This window comes from Cyprinodon tularosa, unplaced genomic scaffold (genome assembly GCF_016077235.1).
Source record: "Cyprinodon tularosa strain WSP-4 unplaced genomic scaffold, ASM1607723v1 ctg151, whole genome shotgun sequence".
In the NCBI taxonomy this organism is placed as follows: domain Eukaryota; kingdom Metazoa; phylum Chordata; class Actinopteri; order Cyprinodontiformes; family Cyprinodontidae; genus Cyprinodon; species Cyprinodon tularosa.
This window is the reverse complement of record NW_024038343.1, coordinates 460,712-488,158: the sequence shown is the minus strand read 5'-3', so window position 1 is coordinate 488,158 and position 27,447 is coordinate 460,712. Positions and strand designations below refer to the sequence as shown.

Genomic DNA, 27,447 nt, shown 5'->3' with positions numbered 1-27,447 from the left:
TAAATGTAATATAATTTGATTTTATCAAGTGATATTTGCTACTTAAATAGCAAAGCCCAACCTGACAGTATCTCGACCAAAATGAAAATGCTGGCAGTAAGCCACAACGTATCAGCTCGTCTGCCGCTCCTCTGATCATCTCAGCCGGGTTTATAAAGATCCGATCCTGCAGGGAGAGCGAAATGCCTCCCAAAGAGCCTCTGCTGAATGGACAAGAGTAACCGACCATAACTAAATGAGGTAAAATAACCTTCCAGTCCACCTAAAATATTTTGTAATTTTGTTTAAACTTTTTTTTTTTAGTTATTTAGAGACATATACAGTTTATATACAGCAGCCATGGACTTTAAAAGATTGTATTTATATTTCCAGTGTTTGAAGACTGAAGTAAACTCTGGTCTTGAAATTTGAGTTATCTACATGAAGTTTTATGAAATCATTACTACCTTAATCACCTTGTTGAATTATTGTATAGATTTTTGTCAGGATTCTTTGATTTTGCTCTTGTTTTGTGTTTAGGGAACTTCTTTTCCGTAAGAATCTCTCCACCTGCTGCAACAGCTCAGTGTGAAAATGTTCCTGCACAGAAGCCTAATCAGAGGACTGGCGCTTTGGCTTCTGGTGTTAGCGCTCACACAGGATGCCTCAGGCAAGAGGAAAAAGGAGGCACACAGGAAAAACTACAAACTGCGTGATGATGGAGGGAATGGTGTTATTTTTGACAGAACTACACAAGCTAAAGGTGAGAACTTTTTATTCCGTTATTGTCAGATCACTGAGGGCACATTTTATAACAAGGGTGGTGACTGATGAGTTCAAGTAATGCACAGCTTTTAAAATGTATTATTTGATTTTTTTTTTTTTAATACCTCTTGTTTATTTTTTACTAAATGAACTCTAAATGTATTTGGGTGTTATTTCATTTTACCAATGTTTTACATTTATAGCTTCTAACTAGACAACAAAGAAAAAAATAATTCTGGACAAAAATATTCCAGTTACCACACTATCTTAAAAAACAGTCATGAACCATCAGGATATGGATTTCATGACTCCCAGGAAGACATAGCCTACTGTGACTTTTAAATAAATCCTTTATGTTCTTTAAACTGTCAGACAGGAGCCCACATGGATCAGACTTGTTTTTCTTGCTCTTCCCTTTTAGGTCAGGTGAACATTTTGAACTCTTTGTTAAAACTAATGGGAGCTGTTTATATAAAGCACATGTGATCTGCAACAGTGTCCTGTCTTGGGTTGCAGAAGACCTCTTTTTTTTTTAAAGGAGTTTAATTTGTAGCATCTCGCACACTCAAAATGTACGGAAAACCTAAACCCATGTGTGCGGACCTGGTGAACAGATCCCAGAAAATATTTGTTGGATCGTTGTGATTCGAAACTGGAAACAAAAACAAGTGGCCACAATCACTGAAATATTTCACCCAAATTCCTAGATTTGAGTACATTTATTACATAACCATTTCCCGTTCACTTTCTGTAGATAATTTAAACATAAAACCAATAAACAAACCTTACATGATCTATATTCATTTGTATAATAAAACATACTCATTTGAAATACATAATCATCAGGTTTATGTGTTTAGTAAGAATAAAGTATGCTTTCCCCAACAGAATACTAATGAGTTTATTTATTTCAAATACATAAAGTTTATCGTTTTAACTACTTAAAGGTAGCCTGATTATTATGCAATTCAAAAAAATAAACTTTATGAATTTGAAATAAATACACTTATTGGTATTTGTTTTTAGTATGCCGTAAGTATAATTATACTTTATTAATCCTAAATCTGTACACCTGACATTTATGTAGATATTTTAAATAAATAATCTATATTACATTAATGAATATGCATCATATAAGGTTTATCTAATAGTTTTGTGTTAAATTTATTTCTAAAAAAAGTGGGTGGTAATTTATATTGTAATAAATCTATATAAATCTTCAAATTTGGGTGAAATATATTAAACATGGAAGTAATGCTAATCTAAAAACAACAGAGGGAACTGCAAGGAGAAGTTAAGAAACATCCCTTGGGAATGTGAGAAAGGAAAAACTCAAATACTCAAATTAATTAAGTTTTTTATAAGTCTCCAATTCACGACACGACATCTTCAGGCACTTTACAGTTAAATCACTAAATAAAATAAATTGGGTAAAGATTTTCTGTTTAAAGAAACCCAGCTGACTTCATGTGGTGACAGAAGACATTCGGTTTCTTTGAGTCGTTAACTCTGCAACAATCCTTTACACAAAGCATGCATGCAGCAACAGTGGAGAGGAAAAACTCAGTTTAACAGTAGAAACCTCCAGCAGAACCAGGCTCAGACTGAGCTGCCCTCTGCCGAGGAAAGAAGCAGTAAAGCAGATGAGGTCTCAGCTGGTTTTCATGTCAAAAAGGATAAAAAAAAGAGCGCATACCATTTGGCACAGCAAAAAGCTGATGATTGCAAAATTATGCAAATGACTTTTCACAAAATGACTTTTAACCAAAGCCACTATTCAGGTCCACCATACTTTTATTTGGGCTGGTCTTTAGCACTAAATAGGTCCATGAAACAAAAAAGGCAAATTTAGTTCACTATTAATCTTTATTGCCTGCTCTGCATAATCCTTTGAGCTTTAAAGATGAACCAAAACCACTTTTTTTTTTGCCTTTTTAATCTTGTTCCTGCCAACTCCCCTCAATCCAATCCTCTAGAACTGATAGTGGAGGCCCAGAGAAGTGTGGCAGATCTGAAAATGTGGCAGCTAGCAGATAAACCAACAGCAAGGAACATGGTATCAGTGGCAGCAATGTTGTAGTAACATTGCGAGATGCTCTAGATCGTTTCTTCAACATGATCTGAAAAAGTTGTTCTAGAGCAAGCATTTATTTGCATGAATTTAAGGCAATGCCATCAATGTGAAGATTTTCTATACGCATAAAGCAGAATCTTAGAAGGGTAATACCCTGAAAAAAGATGTCTGAGGAGTTATAAGATAGTAGAAGTATCATTAATGTCTCAGGATCAAAGGATGTTTTCTTAACTTGCTTGTGTTCTGGTCTCCCTAAAAGGTTGTGTAGCTGAGCAAGGTCTTAGAAATAGCCATTATTAGAAGTAATGTGCTTCAGCATCTGTCATTTGCTTTACTTACAGGAACTAAATGTTCTCTGGAAGTGGTTTTCATTCTGGACAGCTCCGAGAGTGCAACCGCTGAGCTATTTACAGAGGAGAAGATGTTTGTGTTGAGATTTAGCACAGCGCTGTCCATGCTCCAGGTGAAAGGCTTTTCGCTGAAGATTCGACTGGCTGCACTTCAGTACAGCAGCTTTGTTTCCATAGAGCAGCGGTTTACCAACTGGAAAGACCTGGACTCATTCCAGAGCAAAGTTAACTCCATGAGCTACATTGGACAAGGAACCTTCACCACTTATGCCATTAAGAACGCTACACAGATGCTGCTGGAAGAAACATCGAAGGACGCAGTTAGGATTGCAGTGCTCATGACTGATGGAGTTGATCATCCCCGTAACCCTAAAGTGATACCCGCTGCTAGAGATGCCAAAAGCTATGGGATCAAGGTCTTCACTATAGGGTTGTCCAATGTCGCCATGCAGGGAGAGAGTAAGGAGAAGCTCCAGGCCATCGCGAGCATATCTCCTGGACGTTTTTTTCATTATCTGGAGGACCCTCAACTGGAGCAGAAACTGATCAGAGAGATGGTGAGTGCTGAGGTCAGGTAAACATGGTACCTACCTGTGAGATGCATGTTTCTTAACACATATTATTGTTTTCAAACAATAATTAATAAATTTTCTTTACTTAAGGAGATTTGGGAAGTGGTGGCCTATAGTTAGAGGAGAATTGAGAGGAATTTTTGTTCTATGAAAGGCTGCAAGACCCTTATTTAAACCCCACGTCCTGCCACTAAGCGCCCCTCAGCGAGACCCCCAATTGCTCCCCAGTGCCACATTGCATATTTTCTTAAAATAAGTGCATTTATTCTTGAATTAAGGAGGTAAGTGAGACATATTGCCAATGTAACAAGACAATTAACATTTAAAATAAGAAAAAAAACAACTGCATTGTCTAATTTCGGGTACATATTTTCTAATTATCTTATTCTAAGAGTAAAACTACTCATTTCATTGGCAAATACTCCCATTGCCTTACTTAAATTAAGGGTAAATACACTTAATTTAAGAGATGGAGACTTATTTCTAGATCGTTTTTTACAGTGCACTCCCTAAGGAGACGGGTTAATGCAGAGAAATATTTTCCCATTGTGGAACAATTAATTGGCTTTAATTATTTACAAATGCTCCAAGACATTAAACAACTTAACCCTCCGTGAATAATCTCAGCTGGAGATTTGCATAACATATTTTTTTTTAGTCAGTAGACAGTAAAGCAGATTATACTGTATTGATTCATTCACCCTTTTATGCACACATTCACTCTCTGATGATGTCCAGCTACATTATAGCCAAAGCTGCCATGGGGCACACAGACAGAAGCGAGGAGAAGAAGGAGGAACCAAACAAAGTGTATAAAATATTTCCTGCCTGCCTTGAAAAACACAGTTCAGGGCACTTTACAGTAATGGTATGTTATGTAGATGTGCCAGCAAGACAATGTCCTCTGTGAACCAATATAAAGCTTTCATAATTCCATAAAAGTTTTTAAAAAATCCACTGGAATTGGTTTCCAAGTTTTTAAGACGTTTCGCTTCCCCTCCAGGAAGCTTTCTTAATTCAAATGTCTGGATCCGCAGTGAGTTTGAGTCTTTATAGATACAAGGCCTTGTATAGCTTGGAAAAATGCAAATGGAAACCGATAAATGGTTCTGAAGGTCGGTCATTTTTTTTGGGGGGGGGGGGGGGGGGGGGGGGGGGGGTTGGGGTCGTTAAAAGGTGGGATTGTCTCATTTAATACATTTCTAATGTGAAACCTGTCTATGATTGTTAAGGGTCTGTTGTTAAGGAGGTATTGTTCACCGCCTAAGGAGGGGAGGTACTTTGTTCCTCTGTGATGGGGGGTGTGATGATATCTGGAAGGGATCATCTCTACAATTCAGTTATAGAGATGATCCCTTCCAGATATCACCACACCCCCTATCACAGAGGAACAAAATGATAGGGGGATCTTACTTCCAATTTTTAAAACTCATGTAGCAGTTTCTCACATAACAATGTATTTATATTTCACTATTTAGTTTCATAAACAGTGACAATATAGGATCTATGGCTTTATTTGTACACCTGAGGAGAGATTAGAAAAATAATTTAAATAATAGAATGCAAAAAGGTATCATAATTCCCAGCTGATGAACATAAATAACACTGTATGAAACCACTTTTAAGAGATTTTGTTTTGCTTTCCTTGCAGGGGGCTGTAGCACTTGAAGAAGTGAGTTTGGACCGATTTAAACATTTCTTACTTTCCTAAATCTCCTCTATGGAAACTTCCCTGACTGTTATTCCATTCTCAGTGCCCACCGTGTGTCTGTGAAAAAGGAGAGAGAGGTGTTCCAGGCCTTTCTGTGAGTTTGTTTTCATTTGATTACCAACATATGTTCCTGTTGTTAACCAAGAATGTTGAATGCAAAATTGAAATGAATAACCTTTATTTTAAAAAAATACATGTAGAAGAAAACACAAATATCTGATAATTGTGAAAGAGCAATTCTTCTTTCTGTTTGGCTATTTTAAATGCTGAGAACCCAGCTTTAAATTACAATGTCATCCAATTTTCTTTATACTTGGTGAATATTGCAACTTCAGGGGAGTTGATTTTGTTTTGTAAAGTGATATTAAAGAGCAAACTTTTGCATTAAAATAACATTAAAATAATGTTTTATAAATAATTTAATGCATTGAAATAATAACCCCCTGTAAGTATCAATGGAGAATGTGTTTGTTCTGCTTCTTCATTCTTTATTTTTATGCTTATTCTGAGAGCAGGGAAGGAAAGGAGACCCAGGTGATGAAGGACCACCTGGTCTGAAAGGACAGAAGGTTTAGTATTGGCCAAATAAGTGTTTTCAAATGTTTCAGTGTTTTTTACTATGTAACTAAAGGCCATGTGGGTTGTTTTTAAGGGTGAGCCTGGATTAAATGGTCAACCTGGAAGTGACGGTTCGCAGGTAAAAATATGTTCCTTCTTTGTTTGTTCAGCTTCTAATTTCCATCATGATGGATGACTTATGACAATACTCTTCACAGGGACTTCCAGGTTTTAAGGGCAACAAGGTAACTGACGGTTAAACAGATTTATTTATTTGATAATGTGATTTTCCAAAAGTATTTAGGAGCTGCGTCTATCTTGCAGGGAAATAAAGGAGACTGTGGTCCTCCTGGAGAAAAGGGTGAAGCTGTATGGTTCAAGTTTATTTGAATATTTTCAGGAACCTCATACACATTGTGGCTTTGTAGTGAATTTGGTCTTATTTTGCAGGGACGTGAGGGACTTCCAGGCCTGCCAGGATTGAAAGGAGAGAAGGTAGAGCTATAATGGGGTTTGAAGCCTGATTAACTTCACTATCCATATGGTAAAATGCAAAAAATCACCTGATACTTGGTCTGCCACAACAACAGGTTTAAGCTGCTAAGACATTCGATTTTCTTTCTCATATATCTGTCAGATATCCTAAACAGAACTTAGTAGGTTGATTAATCAGTTTGGTTGGTTCTTTTTTTTCTGTTAAAAGGTCACTATGTTGTAAGAGATCTTCGAAAAAGGCTAAAGCCCTTAAGAGCAGAGTCTTGTTTTATATTCCCCTCAGTTCCAAAGGCCAAATGTTTCTATAGTTTCTTCTTCCTTAGGATCAATTTTGTCATTCTATGGAAGTATGGTTTTGGATTTTCAATTGGTTTTAGAGCCAAATCCGTGGTATATAACTGTACTTTTTGATGTAAAACTCAAACTTGACCTGCTCATGTTGATTTGAAATAATCAACTCTTGTTTCTGTCCTGCAGTATGGTGGAAGAAGCAGTTAGCAATCTTGCCTCACAGCAAGAAGGTTTCGGGTTTGAGTCCCGGGCTTTAAAGGGGTCCGTTCTGTGTGGGGTTTGGATGTTATCGCCGTCTCTGCGTAGGTTTTTCTCTGGGTGTTCTGATTTCCCCTACCTCTAAAGATATGATCAGGTCGGCCATTAATGGAGGTGCACTTACTTACAACGGCTCAGGAAAACCCATTATAATATGCAAAATGTCATTGTATACCCTATGTGCAAACCTGTTTGAGGCTGAGCTAGTACAATATGTTGACCACTGGAGCCAGAACTGGCAGAGCAAATGATAAAAATCATTGGACAGGAGATAATTCATGTAAAGTGTGGAGTGTCCAATTTATTCCATCCTTTAAAGGGATCCAGCTTTTTCTGTAGCTGAGTGAGACAGACAAGAAGTACTAATGAAAGGATCTTATGATGCGGTATAGTTGCCGTTCTAGAGCCAGTCCCTTGACCCAATGCTTATTTACAACTGTCCAAAGCCCAGCTCACCACAACACTGGTACCAAATACACAGTCTGTGGCGATTCACTGGCAATAATATAGTATACTAACATTCAGCCTGATCCAGTCTGTTTTCTGAATCTAGAAAATGTGTCGCCTGGCCCAGAGTGAGGTCCCTTGTCAAAGATCACATACGTTCTGACCTCAGACTGACCGACTCACTCCTATCCCACCTTTATTGCCAACCACCTGACTGACATTCAGTAGGGTTGGATTTGATTTAGAGGATTGTTCTGCAAGCTACCACAATCTCCATTACAAGCACAATACAGTCCTTGGGTATTTTACAAGCCAGTTTAGGTCATCTTTGGGGTTTAAGGATGTCTTCAAACTTACTGCTAGTTTTTCTACAAATGTTCCTCTCATAGTGTTGAGGCCTTTGGAATGAAGTCTAGTAAACGGTTTAATGAAACAAATATGTTTTAATGTCAGAATAAATTCTGGTTTCTTCTCTTTTCTTTTACACATACTTAATGTGTAGTCTGCTACCATGCAGCCATATTAAAACAAAAACATCAGGATTTGGTCTCATTAGACAGTTTGTTATCAATCCGTTCAACCTGAAAAATGTTACTCCTGCCTGGACAAATGGAATGTGAGTACTGGATTATAGGTAATCCTGACACCAAAGCTATGACCCCAGGCTTGCAGGATGTTATTCTTTTGCAGGATCAAACTTTGTGCAATGAGATTAGTTGAAGGATTCTGTCATTTTTCCCCAATGCTATTGGCAAAGAGTCAGTCTAGCTCTGTTATTTGATGAGCATGGTCTGAGAATCAGTTGGAATGAAAACTATACCAGTTGATGTTGGTTGGAGACCAAACTCCCAATTCCAAACTCATTCAAGAAATCATTTAATTTTTCATATCAAATAGCCAACACAAAAAAATAACTTGCTAGAACGTTCTTGGTGATGCTAAAGAATGTTCCCACACTGGACTGACATTTTTTCTTTTGTTTATTTTGCAGGGTTTAATAGGGCCAGTAGGAGACATGGGTCCTGAGGGCCCAGCAGGACCTAAAGTAAGACTTTAAGATACTTAAGATTCAGTGATCAAGGTTACTCTCCTTTTTGGACATATATATGTATATTTTTTTTTGTAACAATTAAAAAGATGAAAGAATGAAGACAAAACATAGAGCAGGTAAAATAAGTATTGAACACACCATTTTCTCAGTAAAAATATTTCTAGAGTTGCTATTGACATGGCATTTTCACCAGATGTTGGTAACAACCCATCCAATCCGCACATACAAAGAAATCAAGCCATAGATGTCCAGAAATTAAGTTATGTGTAATAAAGTGAAATGGCTGTTGTGCCAGGTTACCAGAAGATAATGAGAAATAACTAGAACTGCAAAGTTAGTTAATTAATAGGTTATTCAAATCAAGGGTAAAATTAGTTCTTATTATCAGTTGAATAATTATAACTGTAACTAAACTATAATGAGGCTGAAAGACCCGTTAGATTAGCTGGCCCCAGGGGTTCTGGGTAGTGAGCATTAGCATTCATTTAAAACTTTAACCATCAGCACTTGAATCAGAAAACTTATTTCAAATAAAAACACCAACACGACTATCTATTCGACCTAGTTCACCCGATCAGAGCACTTATTAAGCATCAGATGGAAAGGAGGGGGAAGGGTGCAGTTACTGTTTTTGGTTCAGTGGAGTGAAGGCCTTCGGCTCGGTCCGGTTTCTTTGGTCTAGTCAGTTCGTCCAACAGCAAATCAAAGAGATTTGAATCAATCCGATGCAAGAATAAGAGGCGATTTGAAAGGGGGTTAATTTTATAACTTACAGTAGCATGGGACATCTCCCATTTAGCTACGCTGGTTAGCACGCAGGTGGTCACGGTCTGGCAGCTTCAAATGGTTCCTTCGGCGGTTAGCAGAGTTGGTTTAGCTCTTCTGTCTCTGCTGCAGCAGGATCCTGGATACACTGAGTTCACTCGGTTTGAATCGCAGGAAGAAAAAAAAAAACAGCGTTCAGCCCCTTGTGAATCGCAGGAAAAATAAAAACACTGTGTTCAACTCCTTCTAAATCGCAGGAATAAGGCAGTGCAACTCGGTTCAGCAAGTGCCGACTTCTCCGGAGGGATTTTATCTCTACTTTATGTAGCCTTCAGCTGTGAGCGCTTTTGTCTAGCCGTTAGCGGTGCAGAGCCACCGGCAAAATAGGACGCTAATATGTGAAGCTAGTGTTTATAAAACCTACGCTGGAGGGCTGTGTCTTCTGAGATGCGTAGTTCCGTTGAGATCGGCGACAATGTATCGCAACATGGCACAGGGAAAAAGTATTGAACACAACTATCGAAATGTATTTAATACTTTGTACAAAAGTCTTTGTTGGCAATGAAAGCTTCAAGATGCCTCCTGTATGAAATTATTTGAATGCATTGCTCATATGTGGTTTTGGCCCATTCTTCCACACAGTCTTCAAATCTTGAAGGTTTTTTGGGCCTCTTCTATAAACTCTGATTTTTTAGTGGATTCAAATCAGGTGATTGGCTGGAATGGGCTAATCTTTCCACTTCCAGATTATAGCCTCAACAACGCTCATTGGAACATTGAGAAGTTTAGATCATGCAATGTCATGATCTGCCCTGAGAGCTGGCATTAAATGTTCATTTCACTCATCTACCTAACTCTGCCCAGTCTGTAATTATCACTGATCTCATCCACCTGCGTCTGTTTCTTTATATTGGGCTTAGTTCCAGCTATCAGGGCCAGATCATTGTTTGCTGTTTGTTTGTTCCCTGTTAGAAGTCTTTACAGTATGTTCTGTTTTCATAAGTTTAAGATGGTCCGAGGTTCATGTCCCCATTCCAGTGAGGAGATTATTCTGGAGCCAATGTCTTCAGGCGAGTTTATTCTCTAACCAGCTGTGAGAACATTTTAGCGCTTCCCTAGTTATTCTGATCTCCTGAATCCATTCCCTCTCATCCACTGGCCCTGTCTGTCCCCGTCTGATCTGTTCCCCTGAACCACCTTTGGACTCCTACTGGATTCCGCCTGTCTGCATCTGTTCATGTCCATCTGGGCACGCTTCTGCACCCGTCTGAATCCGAACCTGCCTTCACACTCTAAGGATTCGTGGAAGCCTGGATCCCTTTGTTACCGTTTGGGTCGGAACCTCTGATCGCCCCACTTTCCCCGCAGTTGCTGCAGGTCCAAAGACCCACAGCAGCCCATTTCTGCTCTGTTCTGATTTGTTTTAATAATCGTTTTAAACGTTCCTACTGATGGTCTCACCTTGAATGCTGGGTACAACTCTTCCGTATATGACATGCAAAGGTCTTGAGGAAGCTTTTTACTTTTACCCATTATGAGATGTTTCTTGTATGATACCAGAGACACTTTTTATAGGCCATCATTTCAGAATGAACCAGATTAAATCAATTTTTGCACTGACAAGGGGCAGGGTTGCTTTCTAAGAGATTTTGGCTGGTGTCTTTGCTTTCCATGCCTTCTTGCACCTCCCTTTCTTCATGTGTTAAAATAGTTTTTTCCTGTGCCATTCCCCATTAGTACACATAACTTAATTTCTGGACATCTATGGTTTGATTTCTTTGAATATATGGATTGTAACAGATATCTGGTGAATGTGAATGTCATGGTAATAGGACCTCTAGAAATATATTTACTGAGACAAATAGTGATGTGTTCAATACTTATTTTACCTGCTTTATATATTTTTGTTTAGTTATTTATAAAAATTCTAACTATTGTACAAAAACATATTAGACCTGATTTCATGATTAAATCTTGAAATCAGGTCAGGTCATAGCAATTGCGCAATTGCTATAAGAATATTACAACTCAAATCTCAGTGACACTGGTAAATATAAACTTTAATACCTTAAAGTTCCCATGTATATTTATGATAAACATTGTTTTGAATAGTTTTCACATTTGGAAGAGAGGGGTTAACAAACATTTTTTGCATGAGGAAAATGTAATTTTGCGTATAATGTTTTTTTATTTGAAACATGGTTTTAAAGGTCTTCTCACACTTTTCTGACAGAAGTAGTAAATAGAAAATAAATGGAAAAATTCTAAATTTGCAAAATTTTCTATCATATGTGAAAAATTCAAATCTGTAAAATATTAAGTCTATCCAAGCTCCCTTATATAACTATTATTTTTAATGGCATATGAGTTTTCACATGATTGTAGATATTACATATGTAAAAAATGTTCAGAGCTGGTACCTAAACAGCTTTTTCAAAGTTTGTATTTTAAATCTCTTGACACAGATTTGATTCTAGAGACAAAGAGAAAGTTTGTAATTTTTTGTATATTCTTATATTTTCAGTATCGAAATGGTGCTGGTTAGGTTTATCAGTAGTGCTGCTTGCAGGTGATTACTGGTTGCCGTGTTATGTAGCATTTTGCCATCCCTGTCTGTTTATCTTCATGCAACATTGCAAACCTCAGGGGGACAGAGGTCCCGTTGGTGAACGTGGACCACCAGGAGACTTTGGGATTGGACGTCCAGGACCTAAGGTGACATCTTTATTTAAATCCTTATGCTATCTATACTTCTTAGATTTTTTTTTTAAATACATGAATGTATAAATCATGTGTCAACCTGTTTTTCTACTTTCATTATGAAGTATAATAAGAATGACACTTCAGTTTTTACTGTGCATTTTGAGATTCCCTGCTAAGATTTTGTGAGTCACTGAAAAATATGAAATAACATTTTAACTTCAAGGTAAAATAAACTGTAATCCTGCTTCTTTCAATAAGTTTTGCTTCATAAAATGTATGGCTTTATTGTGAAACTGAATGGGGCCTGATGCTGTTGCCTGCTTACAGGGTGAAAGGGGCTTTGAAGGAAGACCAGGTCCAATGGGTCCAACTGGGAAAGGAGACATTGGACCACCTGTAAGAATGAATATACTGACCTAATCAGAAACATTTGATTAACTAAATATTTTTGCATTTTCTGAGCAGTAACACTGAATTGTCAGACATGTCTTGTAATGCTTTACAGTGTTTTTAGGCTTTTGGTACTTTGACAGGCTACTAGTAGCAAAAAGCGTAGTGATCCAACTTTGTGGATGTTTTTTTGCTTAATTCCATGTACTACGTCAACACAGAAGAGCCTTGAAGCTTGAATTTAGGATCATTTTCATGTCTGAATGATTCATTTGTCAAAATGTATAGATTGCAGGTTCTTCCATTTTATTTTAGGATATGTGCAGAACTTAATGGTGAATGCCAGTCAGCTTAACAGACAATAAAATATTTCTGAAATAGTATTTTCCTGACCAAAAGAAGTTAGCAAAAAGCAGTCTGAACAAACTCAAAAGTTTGGATAATTAAAAGGAGAAAACAAAAATAGAAGGGATTACTTTCCCATTTTCAAAATCAAATCAGTTTGATAAACAAATGTTTTGACCAAGATTTCCTTTTTTTTTGTCTAGGGTCCACCAGGACCAACTGGACCCCAAGGAAAGCCTGGACCCCAAGGAGAAGGATTTCCAGGACCAAAGGTGAGCAATTCCTTGAATAAAACCCTTTTGTGAATATATGTCCATCTTTCATATTTATGGATAAAAAACATTTGGGCACAAGTTTTTATTTACTATTCCACAGAGACTTTTGAGTATCTTTTTTGAATGCCTGAGAAGTGAAATTAAACACTTTTAAAGTGCCTGAAGAGTTGGAACAACATTCCAGCAGTTGTAATTAAGCTCTTATCAGGGGTAAATTCAAAGTAAACACTACACACAAATGTCAATCATTCACCCTTTTGTTTACACACTGATGACAAGCCATATTGTAGCCACAGCTGCCATGGGACACACCGACGGAAAATGAAATTAAGTTTCAGAACAAATTACTGCTTCCTTCACCACTGTCACCCACAGAGAAAAATGTTAGTGTTAAAAACCACAATAAACTGAGTTTCTGAAAGACAACCATTACTCCCAATTAACCATAGTTGCTGTTAGAGCATGTCTTTAAGAAAGAGTTGAGGTCTTTTCAAAGAGCTAGCTGCTCCCCCAGGGAAAATGGGAGCTTAAACCATCCATGGATTTCAAGTACCTTTTCTGTGTAAAGCCAATGTCGTCATTTGTTAGAAAAACCTCGTCATTTGATGCTGAGAGTTGCCCCGCTCTTCATGGAAACTTCTAACAGATAGATTGGAATTCTATGAGTAATTTCACTGAACATGTTTACTGATTCACCCATCCATCCATCCATCCATCCATCCATCCATCCATCCATCCATCCATCCATCCATCCATCCATCCATCCATCCATCCATCCATCCATCCATTACCCTAACTGCCTATTCCCTTATGGGGTCGCGGGGGGACTGGAGCCTATCCCAGTATTCAATGACCGACAGGCAGGGTACACCCTGGATGGTCCGCCAGTCCATTGCAGGGCCACACAGAGACACTCAAAGACGAATAACCACACTCACACTCACTCCTAAGGGCAATTTCGAATCTCCAGTCGAATTAACATGCAGGTTTTAGGACTGTGTGGGGGAAGCCAAAGAACCTGAAGAAAAACCACGCAAACACAGGAAGAACATGCAAACTCCACACAGAAAGGTCTTGGTTCTCCTGGGAACCTAACCCAGAAACCTGGTGCTAATTACTACACCACCGTGCTGCCCTATTGAATCATACTAATGCTAAATTTATATTCCTGTTCGATGATGCAGTCAAATAGTCCTTGTAAAAAGTCCCCACCGAAATTTGCCTAAAGTTTCTGCTGAAAATATAACAACTGACCAATAAAAAAAGGCTTTTTAGCAAATGTTCTTTTTTTTTTTCGCAACATAATTATAATCAAAAGTATACATGTTTATAACTTGGAGACTGTTATTTACTGTAATTTAATGCAGGGTGACCGAGGATTTGAGGGTCCCCGAGGAAACCGTGGGCCTCCTGGTGTTGGGATCAAAGGTGATAAGGTAAAGACATAATATATATATATACATATATATATATATATATATATATATATATATATATATATATATATATATATATATATATATATATATATATATATATATATATATATATATATATATATATATATATATATATATGTATGTATGTTTTTGTTCATGTTACTGTTACATAGCTTAGAACCAACTCTTATTGATTTCAGGGTAATCATGGACTTCCAGGACTCCAAGGTCCAGTTGGTGATCCTGGAATTGGACTTCCAGGGGAAAAGGTATAAAGATATCTTTTTACTTAAAGTGCTGATTTACAAACATAGTGATACTTGACTTTGTCTATTCAATGGTTATGCTGTATGTATAGTGTTGCAACTTCAACAATTTAGTTAACTAAATGTTAACAGTTCACAAAATGTCAACATACATTATCCAAAATCATTTTTTTTCTTTTCTATCCATCTGTGTCCAATAAAGTGTTTATGTGATGCCTTTTTGAATGTAATATAATTTTTTGCAACAATGCACTTGTCTTTTTAGTCCACATGTTGTCTAAGTGAGATAACTTCTTTATAGTGTGATGTTAAAGTTAATTTCCCTCAGTTTGACTATAATAAACAAATTTTAGAATTATTGTAGGAAAAACTTGAAGGTAAAAAAAAAAACAAAATAATCTAATATGGAAAAGCTCAGACGGAAAAGGAAAAAGTGATGCAACAAAGAGTTTGTTTGTTTTTTTTTCCCAATACACAAATGACAAACAAGTATGTAAATTAATGGGAGAAAATTTGTTTTCATTGCATCAAAGATCTTTTTATCTGGAAAAAATTACCCCTTAGATCATCAATAACATTCTTATATTTCTAAAACCAAAAATCAGCCGAACTCAAAATCTATGGTGGGTATTAATTGAATTGTGGCACTCATTACTGTCACGACACAGAACAGACGACCCAGTATTCAGGCAAGACAGACAGTGGCATCACTCAAAAAGCGTTTATTTAAAACTGTCTGATCTGAGTAGCAGCAGCTAGGGCACCTAAGGGTGGAACCTCTGCAGGAGAGAAACACAGGTTAGTGACCATGATAATCTGACAGAGGATGATTATCCATGTGAGTCACTAACCTAGTTTTCAAGTTCAGTCCATGCCCAGAGAACGAGGTAGGATAAACAAGATGCGGCGGGCGCCATCCAGCATGTCCCAGATGCTTCAGCCCTGGAGAACATGCAGGAGTCCCAAGCCAGGTCAGGGAAAGAGATCAGAATAGGAACAGGAAGGCTCAGTGGTCCAGGAGTCTGAAGCAAGCTCAGCCAAAACGATTAAATGGGAACAGGCAGGCTCAGTGGTTGAGAGACAGAACAGGTCAGGATTAGGAAAGCAGAAACACCAAGGAGCTCTAAAAGCTAGCCACAGGCTAGAGAGAACACGAACGATCACCCTGTGATGACCGGATTCAAACACCTTAAATAGAGGCAGGAATGAGTAATTAAGCCAGTCATCAGTGCCAAGATCATGACAATCATCCTCCATAACAAGCCATTCAATGCCCACAATAATTTACAGAACCATTTTCAACAGTTATCCGCCTACTATGCTTGTTTCAATAAACTAATGACTAATTCAGGAGTATCTATTTCTATCTTTAAATACAAATGAGGGTCTTCTTTAGTCCTTTGATTGTAAGTCTATTCTTTCGTGTGAATGTTGATGCCTTGTGACATTATTAGAACATTTCTGTTAGAAAGCTTATTTAAATCTGTGCACTCAGAAATAATGGCCTTAAATGAAATACACAAAAATGTTTTCCTTACTTTTTCATGTATTTATCCAAATATTCTGTCTCTTAGGGAGTCCAGGGCCCAGTTGGGCTTCCAGGGTCTAGAGGACCTCCAGGAATTGGGATCATGGGGCCAAAGGTGAGGAAGCCCAGAGGATGTCCATCAGCAGATTATTCATTTTAGCTCTATCTATCATTGTTATTTTTCCTGGAGCTAAAACAAATTTTCACAAACCCCAATTGATAAAGCACTTTTAAAATAAATATATTGTTTTACATTTAGTTCAAGATTAGTTAGTTTAACCTATAGTAATTTATATTATGGCACTGTGTACTTTTTTGATTGAGAACCTCCATTTAAATCCAAACTCTAATTTAAAGAGTATTTTCAAAATGAACTTTGTTTTCATAGAAATTAACAGCTTACATGTCTACCTTTCACAAACTGTATTTTTTATTTGGGTCTCATTGGGTCCTTTATGTGAGCTAGTAAGGATTGTACCAATGAGGATACCTCAGACTGTTACATCAGTTGTAGTCATGTAAAAGCGATACTTCACAGACTATGTGATGTTTATCTCCAGGGCGACCAAGGCTTCCCTGGTGCACCTGGAGCACCGGGGGAGAGAGGTGTGGGAGCACCGGGACCGAAGGTAGGGCCTTAATATGGGCACTAATGAGCTGCTCTCCATTTAATCCACAGTATTCAGCAAATTGACCATTTGTATTTTGTATTTATGGACTCTAAAAATCAATCTGTATTTTATTACTTTGTTTTTGCCCACAACTAACAGTAAAATATTTTGGTAGTTTAAGAAAGAAAAGGATTTCTTAGTTAAGAGGGAAAGTTCCTGTGTTAACGTTTTTTTGTTGTTGTTTTTTTTATATCAATGTGTTTCTAATTTGATATTTTGTACATGTTTGCACATAGAGTATTATTGTCAGTTTTTCTATTTCCTTTCTGTAGGGTGATTCTGGAGTTCCTGGTTTATCAGGGTTACCTGGTCCACCAGGGGAGGACGGAGTCCCGGGACAAAAGGTACCATCGAGCACTTTTCTCTGTGTGAGGATAGGTGTAAACAATTCCTACTAATGTGTCAATTCTCCCTCTTTTGTTCTAAATTTCCATTAAAACAACAACAGGGTGATGTAGGCTTACCAGGACCCAGAGGACCTGATGGGATTCCTGGTCGAGGACTTCCTGGAGGGAAGGTAACAATTCATGAAAATTTGTAGACAATCTAGAATGCTGTGAGATGGATGAGCTGAACAGTTTGATGTAACTTTGCAGGGAGACAAAGGGGACCGAGGGAGCAGAGGCCAATCAGGTCCACCGGGCCCAATGGGGCAAATGGGTCCAAAGGTATAGAATGTCCGAATAGAAAGCTCCAAAATCTGTTAATGGTGTCACCTATCCATTAATTAGCTGTTTTAAACTTAAATATCATTGCTATCCTTATCCTGAAATGAAAAAAAAAAAAATTTATTCTTTTATAAGATTTGCCTCTGATTAGCATTTCTACCTTAAGGGGGAACCTGGAAATATTGGACTTCCAGGATCAATTGGGCCTCCAGGCAGGGGGATTCCAGGTGCCAAGGTGAGTGGGTGACGCTAACCCTAAAGATATCCATACTTCAACCAAACAACAGTTTAGATACTTTTTTTTTTTTACTCAGGGAGACCAAGGTCCACAGGGTCCAGCTGGAGCAGTTGGTGAGCCTGGGATTGGTTTACCTGGACCCAAGGTAAGACCCATTCAGGTTGTTAAAATCTGCAAATAGGAATTTTAAAGTGAGCGCAGTTAAAACGTGTACTTTCCTTCTGTAGGGAGATCGAGGACCACCCGGTCCTGTCGGGCGACCAGGACTGAAAGGCGAAGGTTTCTTTGGACCCCCAGTGAGTACCAAACAACTGAAGAACCTTTTATTTAGCCAATTTGATCAATTAAGATCTGAATTGTGTCATTCTAAAAAAAAAAGGGACTTCCTGGACCTCCTGGTGTTCCAGGAGAGGCTGGACTGGATGGAATTGGTTTGCCTGGATCCAAGGTAAACATCTTAAAGTTGGAGAATGAGAGCATCTAAAATACATATAATACCACTTATCTACCATGGGAGTACAGATCATAGAAATATATAAAATTTTATGTTTAATAAAAGTCCACAAATTCATTTTAAATGCTCTCTTACAAGTGCATTTGATTTGCAGGGGGACAGAGGGTTTCCAGGACCACCTGGTCCTGCTGGACCTCCAGGAATTGGTCTGATAGGTCATAAGGTAATTGGTTGATTAGTTGTTTATAAAATGTAAAATAAATCCCTTTATTGTCCCACAATGGTGAAATTCCCTCTCTGCATTAACCCATTCTCTTGGGGAGCAGCGAGCTCCCATTATATGTAATGATCTTGGTTCTGTTGTTTTTCTTTAAGTTTTCTGTTTCAAGTTTAGCCAGGTTTTTCATTGTTTTCTAGCTTTTTTGGTGTCTGGATTCATTTAAGTTGCTTAGGTTTTTCTGTCTGTCCCCTGCTGCCTCCTTGTGTTCTTTTCCCTTGGCTTCCTCGTCAGCTCTAATCACACCTGTTCCCTATCAGCTCATTAGCTCTACCTTTGTTCAGTCAGCCATAAATACACTCCCTCTGCAGTCCCTCTTTGCTGGTTCCTCGTCTTACCTTTCCTCACCCTGGCTCCTTGTTGGATTTTCCCTGATGCCTCCATGGTTCTGGTTAGTGTTTGATTTTTATGTTGGATTTTTGTAGTGATGGGCAAGTGAAGCCTCATGAAGCAATGAAGCTTTCCAACGCAAAGTGTTGAAAAAAGTTCATTACTCGATGCTTCATTCATCACTCACTAGTGACATCTGCTGGTGAAACTGTAACAGCCTTGTTACTCAGTTGGATCATACTTCCAAATATTAGGAAATGCAATATTGTCACAAAGTTTTCATCAAACTCATGTTTAGTAAGAGGAGAATCCTATTCAATTGTCATGTTTTAATGATTAAAATGATTTGTAGCCAATCTAATCCTTGACCATCAGTGGTGGTGTTGGGTTTTCTTTTATGTCATGGACTTATTAGACAATGAAGATATGTGTTACTTTAATGTATTGAGAACTGAGTGACTGTTGCTGCAGACTCTGTGTACTTTGAGCTTGAAACTTGCGTCCTTAAAGACAGAATTTGTTTAAAATCATCTCTTCCTAGGAGTTCTAGTTCTGATTCTTAATATTAAGTTACACATAGAGTTTGCCTCTTCTAATGGCTTTTAGTCTGGTTTTGATGTGTGATTCTGATGCATCTCCTGATTAAACAAAAGAAAATATAGAAATTTCTGGATTTTAGGTTTAATTTGCTGATGAAGGTTCTCAGTCATCCAGGTCATAGTCATTCCGTAAAAATTCAAAAAATATCCACTGGACTTGGTTTTCAAGATTTGAAGACGTTTCGCCACCTCTCCAGGAAGCTTTCTCAATTCAAATGTCTGGATCCGCAGTGAGTTTGAGTCTTATATAGACAACGCCTTGTATCGCTTGGAAACATGCAATAGAAACCGATGAATGGGTCGTTAGTTCCATCGTTAGCCTGTAATATCTGAAACTGTCTATGATTCTAGGGGTCGGTCGTTAAAGGGGGGATTGTCATTAAGGGGGAGAGGTGAACAATACCTCCTTAACGACCAACCCTTAACAATCATAGACAGGTTTCAGGTATTACAGGAGACAATCCCCCCCTTAATGACAATCCCCCCTTTAACGACCGACCCCTAGAATCATAGACAGTTTCAGATATTACAGGCTAACGATGGAACTAACGACCCATTCATCGGTTTCTATTGCATGTTTCCAAGCGATACAAGCCGTTGTCTATATAAGACTCAAACTCACTGCGGATCCAGACATTTGAATTGAGAAAGCTTCCTGGAGAGGTGGCGAAACGTCTTCAAATCTTGAAAACCAAGTCCAGTTGATATTTTTTGAATTTTTACGGAATTTAGGTTTAATTTTTTTTATTTAGGAATAGGACTTTTTTCACTGTTTCAGGTTGTGATTGTGATCTGTCATCTCATAATACTCCCACATATGAGAGGTTTTTCTCTTTTTTGACGGCTCCATTACAACCACTACTGATGAAAACTGTTCTGCTGATACCAAACCACCTACTACAACCCACGAAGAAACAGGATTCATCGCGCTTTTATTTTGGAAACCGACACGCAAAATGAAGCAGTCACGTGACCAATGCAATGCGAGGCCTCGTTTGTTGCCAGTCACGTGGTTTTCAACAAGACAACACAGGCCTCGAAGCGGGGCTTCATTGACACGCCCCCTTATTACTCGGTACAAGCCTCGAAGCCTGGCTTCAGATAGCCCATCACTAGATTTTTGGATTCCTGTTTTTGTTTAACATTTTTTAAGTTGGATTTTTGGATACCTGATTTTGTTGCCTGATCTTGCAATAAACCCTCCAAGAATTCACCTCTGCCTCCCAGCTTCTGCTTTTGGGTCCAATCTAAACCTTTTAACCAAATCGTGACATTATATGGCCTGGGACTCTTTCTGCCTCTACAGCTAAACAAGAAAATGAGATAAACGTAGATCTTGATTCAGAAATATGTTTTATTATAGTGGAAACAAAAAAAAACAATATGTACAATGGTGCTAAAGGTGGAAAATGTTTGCACAATTGTTTTTTTTTTTTTTTTATGAATAAGAATTCCAATTAATGTCTCTAATTTAAAAAGTGTTCTCCTCTCCAGGGTTCTCCAGGTCCAATTGGACCCCCTGGCCTACCGGGATTACCTGGAGAAGGTATAGAAGGACAGAAGGTACCAAATTTCTCCTGTGATTCATTCAAATATGTAACAAGCAGCTAAAATAATCATCATTTAGTCATTTAATCATAACCAGATCCTTCCTATAAGGTTATATAGTGGGAAAATAAAGGGTGTTTGTCTGTTTCCAGGGGGACCCTGGATTTCAGGGAATTCCTGGACCCAGAGGTCCTCCAGGACAAGGTCTGCAGGGAGACAAGGTGTTACTATTAATGCTGACAGATTCTTTAGAGTGAAAGTTTGGTTATTTTGACCCTGACTAGAAGGTGACAACTGTATTTAATTTGCTCCTGCAGGGAGACAGAGGACTCAGAGGTGAGGCTGGGAAAAAAGGAGACAGAGGACTGCCAGGACAGCCAGGAGATGTTGGCCCTGTGGTACTGCATTTTGTTTCCAGAGAATTTACCATGGGTGGATAATTAAGGACCACAGCATGTGATTTTTGTATTTAAGGTTTTAAAAGTGATCATAGTTCTCTTTTTACATTACCTGTTTTTGAATAACAGGGCCGAATGGGACAGAAAGGAGAGCCGGGATTAACAGTAAGTGTAAAGATTCAGTAATAAAAGATCTTTAAAACTATCCAGTCCAAAGCTATTTGGTCCCTAAATCAACAAAAGTTAAGCCCCAAATTATGCCTATGAAACATCTTTTCCTGGAAAACAACACAGGAAGATAGGAAAAATGTAAAATGTGTGTTTATTTTGAAAAATAAGTCTTAAACATGTTATCAATTGGCGAGGTGAGGATTATTTTAACATTTGCCATCATCAACGGAGAAGAAACAACATTAATGGCATTGCAGCTGGAAACAATAATACATTAGGCTACTTCCTGTCCAACTTTTGCATGTTTCCGCAGGTATTTCGATCCTCAAATATTTACTGTTTTTATTATTTAACAATTCGGTAGTATTATTGGGTAGTACACTATTTGAAGTTATGTGGCTTATCAGAAACTTAAGCACCTTGTTGTAGAAGTTTGTTGCATTGCAAATAACAGTGTTTGTATCTTTGATCTTTTCTTTACAGAGGAGTGAGATCATAGAATTAATCAGGTCCATATGCAGTAAGTAGTTTGTAAATAGTCCATCTCATAAACAATCAGTAATGTTGAGATTTACTTGCTCTTGTTAATATAAACATCTCCGCCCTCCTTTCTATTGTCTGCCTCTTCTTCAGACTGCAGCAAAGCCTGTCACCAAAAACCGCTAGAACTGGTGTTTGTGATCGACAGCTCAGAGAGCGTGGGCCCTCAGAACTTTAATGTGATCAAAGACTTTGTGAACTCGGTGGTGGATCGCACCACGGTCAGCCCCAATGCCACGCGGGTCGGCGTTGTCCTCTACAGCAACAGTAATTTAGTTGTGCTCAGCCTTGAGGAGGAAGCCACAGGAGATGAGGTCAAATCTGAAGTCCGTGCCATGACCTACCTGGGTGAGGGCACCTACACCGGCAGTGCTATTGAAAAAGCCTTCCAGGTGTTTGAAGCGGCACGGACAGATGTGAGGAAGGTGGCTATCATCATCACCGATGGACAGACCGATATGAGAGATGCTGTCAGCTTGGAGAGTGCTGTGACAAAGGCTAAAGACAGTAATGTTGAGATGTTTGTAATTGGAGTGGTGAACAATAGTGACTCTAACTCCAAGAAGTTTATTGAGGAGCTCAACTTCATTGCCTCAGATCCTGACAGCGATCACATGTTCCTGATCACAGACTTCGATAAGCTTCGAGGTGATAAGTCAATACTCTCATGACATCTTTCCAAACCTTCACATTTAGCTACAGTTGAAAGCAGAGGTTACAATACACTATATAAACATAACCATTTTCTCTTATTATCTATTAATCATTCTAAACCTTTCCTATTTAATCAGATCAGTTTACCAAAGTTATTTAGATCATAGTTTGACACTAAAGTCTAGATTGGGTTGTCATGGCACTGCAGGCTTTTAATATGCCTATCCACAAATTTGAGTTAAATAGCAGACATTAATTTGCTTCTTTTTTCTGCCTTTCTGTAAACATCAATGAAAATGATCAAAGAGAATTAAGGGACCTCACAAATGTGTTTTATCCTGCTTTACAATTTAAGGATGTCTAAGAAAGCCAAACAGCCCTACTTCCAAGTCCTAGGAATTAACAGGTGTTGGTGTAAAATGTGCACATCAACCCTAAAACAACAACTACAACACTTTGTGAAGATGCTAAGGCTCGTAAAAGAGTAAAACAATTTCCTCTTGACCAACATGGGCTAAATTTAAATGAGAAAAGGGCAATTAATTCTAAAGCAATTAATTCTAAAGCAATTAATTCTAAAGCATTTAAGTGCTTTACATTTAAAACACAAGATGCACTAAAGGGCAAAATTTTAAATAGTTTTGTGTCATGTTGACCATCCCAGTTTGGGTGGAAAAAAGGGTAAAGCTGAAAACCTGAGAACCTTAGTTGTTGAATGTAGGGGTGGCAACATCGTGTTATGGGGATGCTTTTCTGCAGGAGTGCTTGATACTTTTTGCAAAATCCTTAAAAAAATAAGGGAAAAAGGTAGAAAAAATAAATCAACATCTAAGAACATTAACCAGGAAATTACACCCTGGGTCCAAATAAGTAAAAAAAGGAATATAGCACAAAAAAGAGAATGATGGTGATTGGCCTCCACAGAACATCTCAATTCAAAAGGACGTGTGACTATAGAGGTGAAAAAAGTGTGTGAATGTTATTCAAACATTAACCAAATGTGAATAATTTTGGTAATCCGGACTGTCCGGTGTGGGAATATTTCAGAGAATAAATATACAAGTATCATTTTGACACAAGATGGAGCTGAAGAGCATAAGTAGCTGTGAAAATGAAGTTAGATAAGATAGATATATATTGCCATTGTATTAAATTACAACCTGTAGCAGTGCAACAACGTTGGTCCAGTGACCGTCATGAGGTGCAGAAGAACTCTAATAAAACTATGTACAGAATAAATTTTCAGTGCATTCATAAAATAAAAATATAAATATGCATCTCTGTATGCATATGATCCACTTCAAAGATGACTGAAATTATAGCACTATTGTTCAAATTGTTCCTGAGTCTATTAGATTGGAACCACATAACTTTTTATTGGAATAAAGTGGCCACTCACCCAAACACCTTTGGTGTGTACAGTCCCTGGGAAGGCTGTGATCCCTCCTGAGACAAGTTCTTAAGACGTCTTTTATGAAGAATGGCCATTGATCTTCTGGATGGTGTTGATGGTCCTTGCACTTTTGTATGCCATGGCACAGATTGTGCAGTCAGCACACTCTGAAGCAGTGGTAGAAGACACTCAGTAGCTCTTGCCTCAGGTAGTCTTCTGAGGATCCTCAGAAAGTGGAGATTTTGCTAGGTCTTCTGTATAATCTCTGTGGTTAAGAGTTCAATTTTAGGCCTGTATGTGCACACTTATGGAACTTGTGGCTGGACACCTCCTCTAGATAAACCCCAGTGATGGTGATGGACTAAAGGTCATTGAACTCCTCTATTAGAAGTCAATGACGCCCTCTTTGGTCTTAGCTGTGTTAGTGCACAAGTTGTTATTGACACACCACCACACCAGCATGTACAGTACGTTGCTGCATAACTGCATATGCGTTGCATATCACCCAACTATGATGGGTAGGTGTTACTATGCACAACAGACTCCCGGGTGAAAGTTATGTGCACTGACCAGTCAGTTAAAGGCCTACTTGGCCAAGTAGCAAAGGCCCATGATGAGTTGGACAGGACGCCTTTCTCGCCCTCTTTCTATACTGTTGACAAAACTCCAGTTTGTGTTATCAAAGCAGTACTGCAGCTGTTGTAATGCACCTTTGAGCATTGTTTTTACAATCTTTATGGGTTGGGGTCTCTACTTCTGATAGAGATTAAAGTGGAGATCAAGAGCAAAGACAGGATATCTTAGGTATCTGGTTATGGTAAATAGATTATTCTGTAGACTTATTTAGTGTTGCTGTTGATATGTGACAAAAACCTTGTTAATAAGCTGCTGGAGCTGGGCAATGCTTTGTCCTTCATGGCCATACTAGCTTTAGCGTCCATTGATATTTACTTTACACAGTGGTTAAGAATAGAATACAAAACAGACATAAAAAGTCCTCACAAGGGAAAAACGATCTAGAAATAATTAAAAAATTCCTTAAATTAAGTGTATTTACCCTTAATTTGAGTGAGGTAATGGGAGTATTTTCCAATGGAATTAGTATTTTTACTCTTAAAATAAGATAATTAAATAATATGCACTTGAAATAAGACAATGCAATTGTGATTTCTTATTTTAAGGGTACATTTTCTAGTTCCATTGGCAAAATGTCTCTCTTACCTCCTTAATCCAAAAACAAATGCACTTATTTTAAGAAAAAAATACTTATCTAGATTCTGATTTTTTTTCCGGTACACATTTTCTATTTTTTGAGAGTATATAAACATAAAGCTTCTGTGCATATGTCAGATTCAGAGAATTTTTGTGTGGAAACTTGCCTACTGTTTAAAACCCCACAAAACTCTACATTCACTGTTGTGATATTCTGGTTCTGCAGCTCTAGAAATGAGACTCCTGCCTTGCGTCTTTGAAGAGGGAAAGGCTGTGTTGTTTGACCCAGTAACAATCAGCAAGATACTTCTTCCTGGGCTCCCAGAAGACATCAGTAACAATGATAAACTTCCATTTTGGGTGGATGGAGACACTCTGACCTTCCCAGGAGAGTTCAGGAGTGTTCAAATAGTGGTGAGAGACAGACACATTTTTTTTATTTTTGTTATGACAATCCAGCATATGTAAAATCAACCAAATCAATGCTAATGTCTTTCCTATTTGAAAACGTTTTAACAACAGCTATGATCTCTGAAGAAGCACACTAACAGACCCCCCTTTTGTGGATGCAGTAACACTTAGAATTAAGCAGATCATGAGGCGTACTCACTGATCTATATTTATTCACTGGATTGCTGATTAGCCGTTAGTAGTCACCAGCCGCCATATTGGTATTCTGTAGTTGGACCTGTAAACAATACGTGTGCTACAGCATCGAACCACGAGGAGGCTAAAGACTTTTAAAATAAAAATACATTTATTACTTTGACACACCTGCTGTTTCATAGCATCAGTAGATTACTTGAATTTATGGTGAAAAAACAGGTACATCACAGTGCATATTCAGTATAAAGTCTATAAATCATGTAATATAACATATAATACAAATCCATCACAACAAAACTATTGTGTTGATGGTGCCTAATAATACTGGAGTCAGATATTAAGAATATTACACACACACACACTATCTGATGTTGTTCCAAGCATGCTAAATTGATGATGCAAATGTAATATACATGTATTGATTACATAGTTATCATAATTACATTACATTACATTATAGGCATTTACATGGCTAAACTCTGTAAGAGTAGGGAATACTAAGATGTCGACAGGTGACTTCAGTTTTTTCAGCAATTTAATGAAAAAAATAAAGATCAGTGGATGTACTTCATTAATAACACCAAGATGTTACTTTGTTTTTGTTTTTTAAGAGACTTCTTTTTTTACAGCCAGGATTTCCAGAATCCCATTTCAACGGTGAGTTGGTCCTTTCACAGGGACCGGAAACAGGCTGCAATCAGTCCCTGGATCCAGGCCCATGTCGGGACTACATCGCAAAGTGGTACTATGATGCCAAGTCGAACTCCTGCGCCCAGTTCTGGTTTGGAGGCTGTCAAGGAAACCAAAACCGCTTTGATTCAGAGCAGAAATGTAGAGAGACTTGTGAAAAGTTCTAATTCTCTTAACAATAACAAAATATATGTTATTAAGTAAAGCTAGTAAAACATTTTTGGTCTAACTTTATATGCGACTGCTCCATAAAATGTACCACTATATGTTTTAGTGCTTTCATCTCTCTTTTAGTACCCGTTACTATTTGTGTTGTTAAATGAACTGATTGTAATCGCCAGTGGATATAATCACATTTACCATTAATAATAAATGTCTCTTTTATACTTTTGACAGGAAAGGTTGGTGTATTGTGTGAATTGGAATTTAGCTCAGGAAAGGAGGAATCTGCCAAAACTACAGCCCCTCCTGTTGGTGGATTTACACAAACAGAAGCTAAATAGGAAAAATGGCTTCCAAAAATACAAGAAAGCAAAAATCAAATGTTTGTAGAAATTGTATCAGCCTTATTGTTTGTCCCGATTATACAATGTAAGCTGAATTTTACTTTGTTAGCACAACAGCAGAGTTAACTTCAGCTGGAACTTAAAACAGGTAATATATTTCTCCTCAGTTTAGAGGAAATGTGGTGTTTTAAATGGTTACTGGTTCAGTCAGCAAGTTATTTTTGTTTTAA

General features: G+C 37.9%; 1 protein-coding gene across 1 annotated transcript; it reads left to right on the top strand.

The window, feature by feature from the left end:
- Positions 1-207: 207 nt before the first annotated feature.
- On the top strand, positions 208-27,111 carry col28a1b (collagen, type XXVIII, alpha 1b). The gene is made up of 34 exons (XM_038279578.1): positions 208-217; positions 539-742; positions 3,160-3,725; positions 5,392-5,412; positions 5,495-5,545; positions 5,967-6,020; positions 6,104-6,148; positions 6,228-6,254; positions 6,334-6,378; positions 6,460-6,504; positions 8,492-8,545; positions 11,963-12,031; positions 12,347-12,415; positions 12,958-13,026; positions 14,397-14,465; positions 14,669-14,737; positions 16,309-16,377; positions 16,823-16,891; positions 17,206-17,277; positions 17,382-17,450; positions 17,530-17,601; positions 17,768-17,836; positions 17,916-17,984; positions 18,067-18,135; positions 18,219-18,287; positions 18,448-18,516; positions 20,994-21,062; positions 21,200-21,268; positions 21,365-21,445; positions 21,575-21,610; positions 22,100-22,136; positions 22,250-22,804; positions 25,642-25,829; positions 26,651-27,111. Exons 1-34 carry the CDS (start codon positions 208-210, stop codon positions 26,876-26,878), a joined length of 3,426 nt encoding a protein of 1,141 aa, XP_038135506.1. The 3' UTR covers positions 26,879-27,111.
- The last annotated feature ends 336 nt before the right edge of the window (positions 27,112-27,447 follow it).

What these genes read in the sequence shown, in the direction of transcription:
- col28a1b (XM_038279578.1), top strand. An exon ending in TTGGGATCAAAGGTGATAAG is followed by an intron (nt 14,466 to 14,668) that starts GTAAAGACATAA and finishes TATTGATTTCAG; the next exon opens with GGTAATCATGGACTTCCAGG. An exon ending in AAGGTTTCTTTGGACCCCCA is followed by an intron (nt 18,136 to 18,218) that starts GTGAGTACCAAA and finishes TAAAAAAAAAAG; the next exon opens with GGACTTCCTGGACCTCCTGG.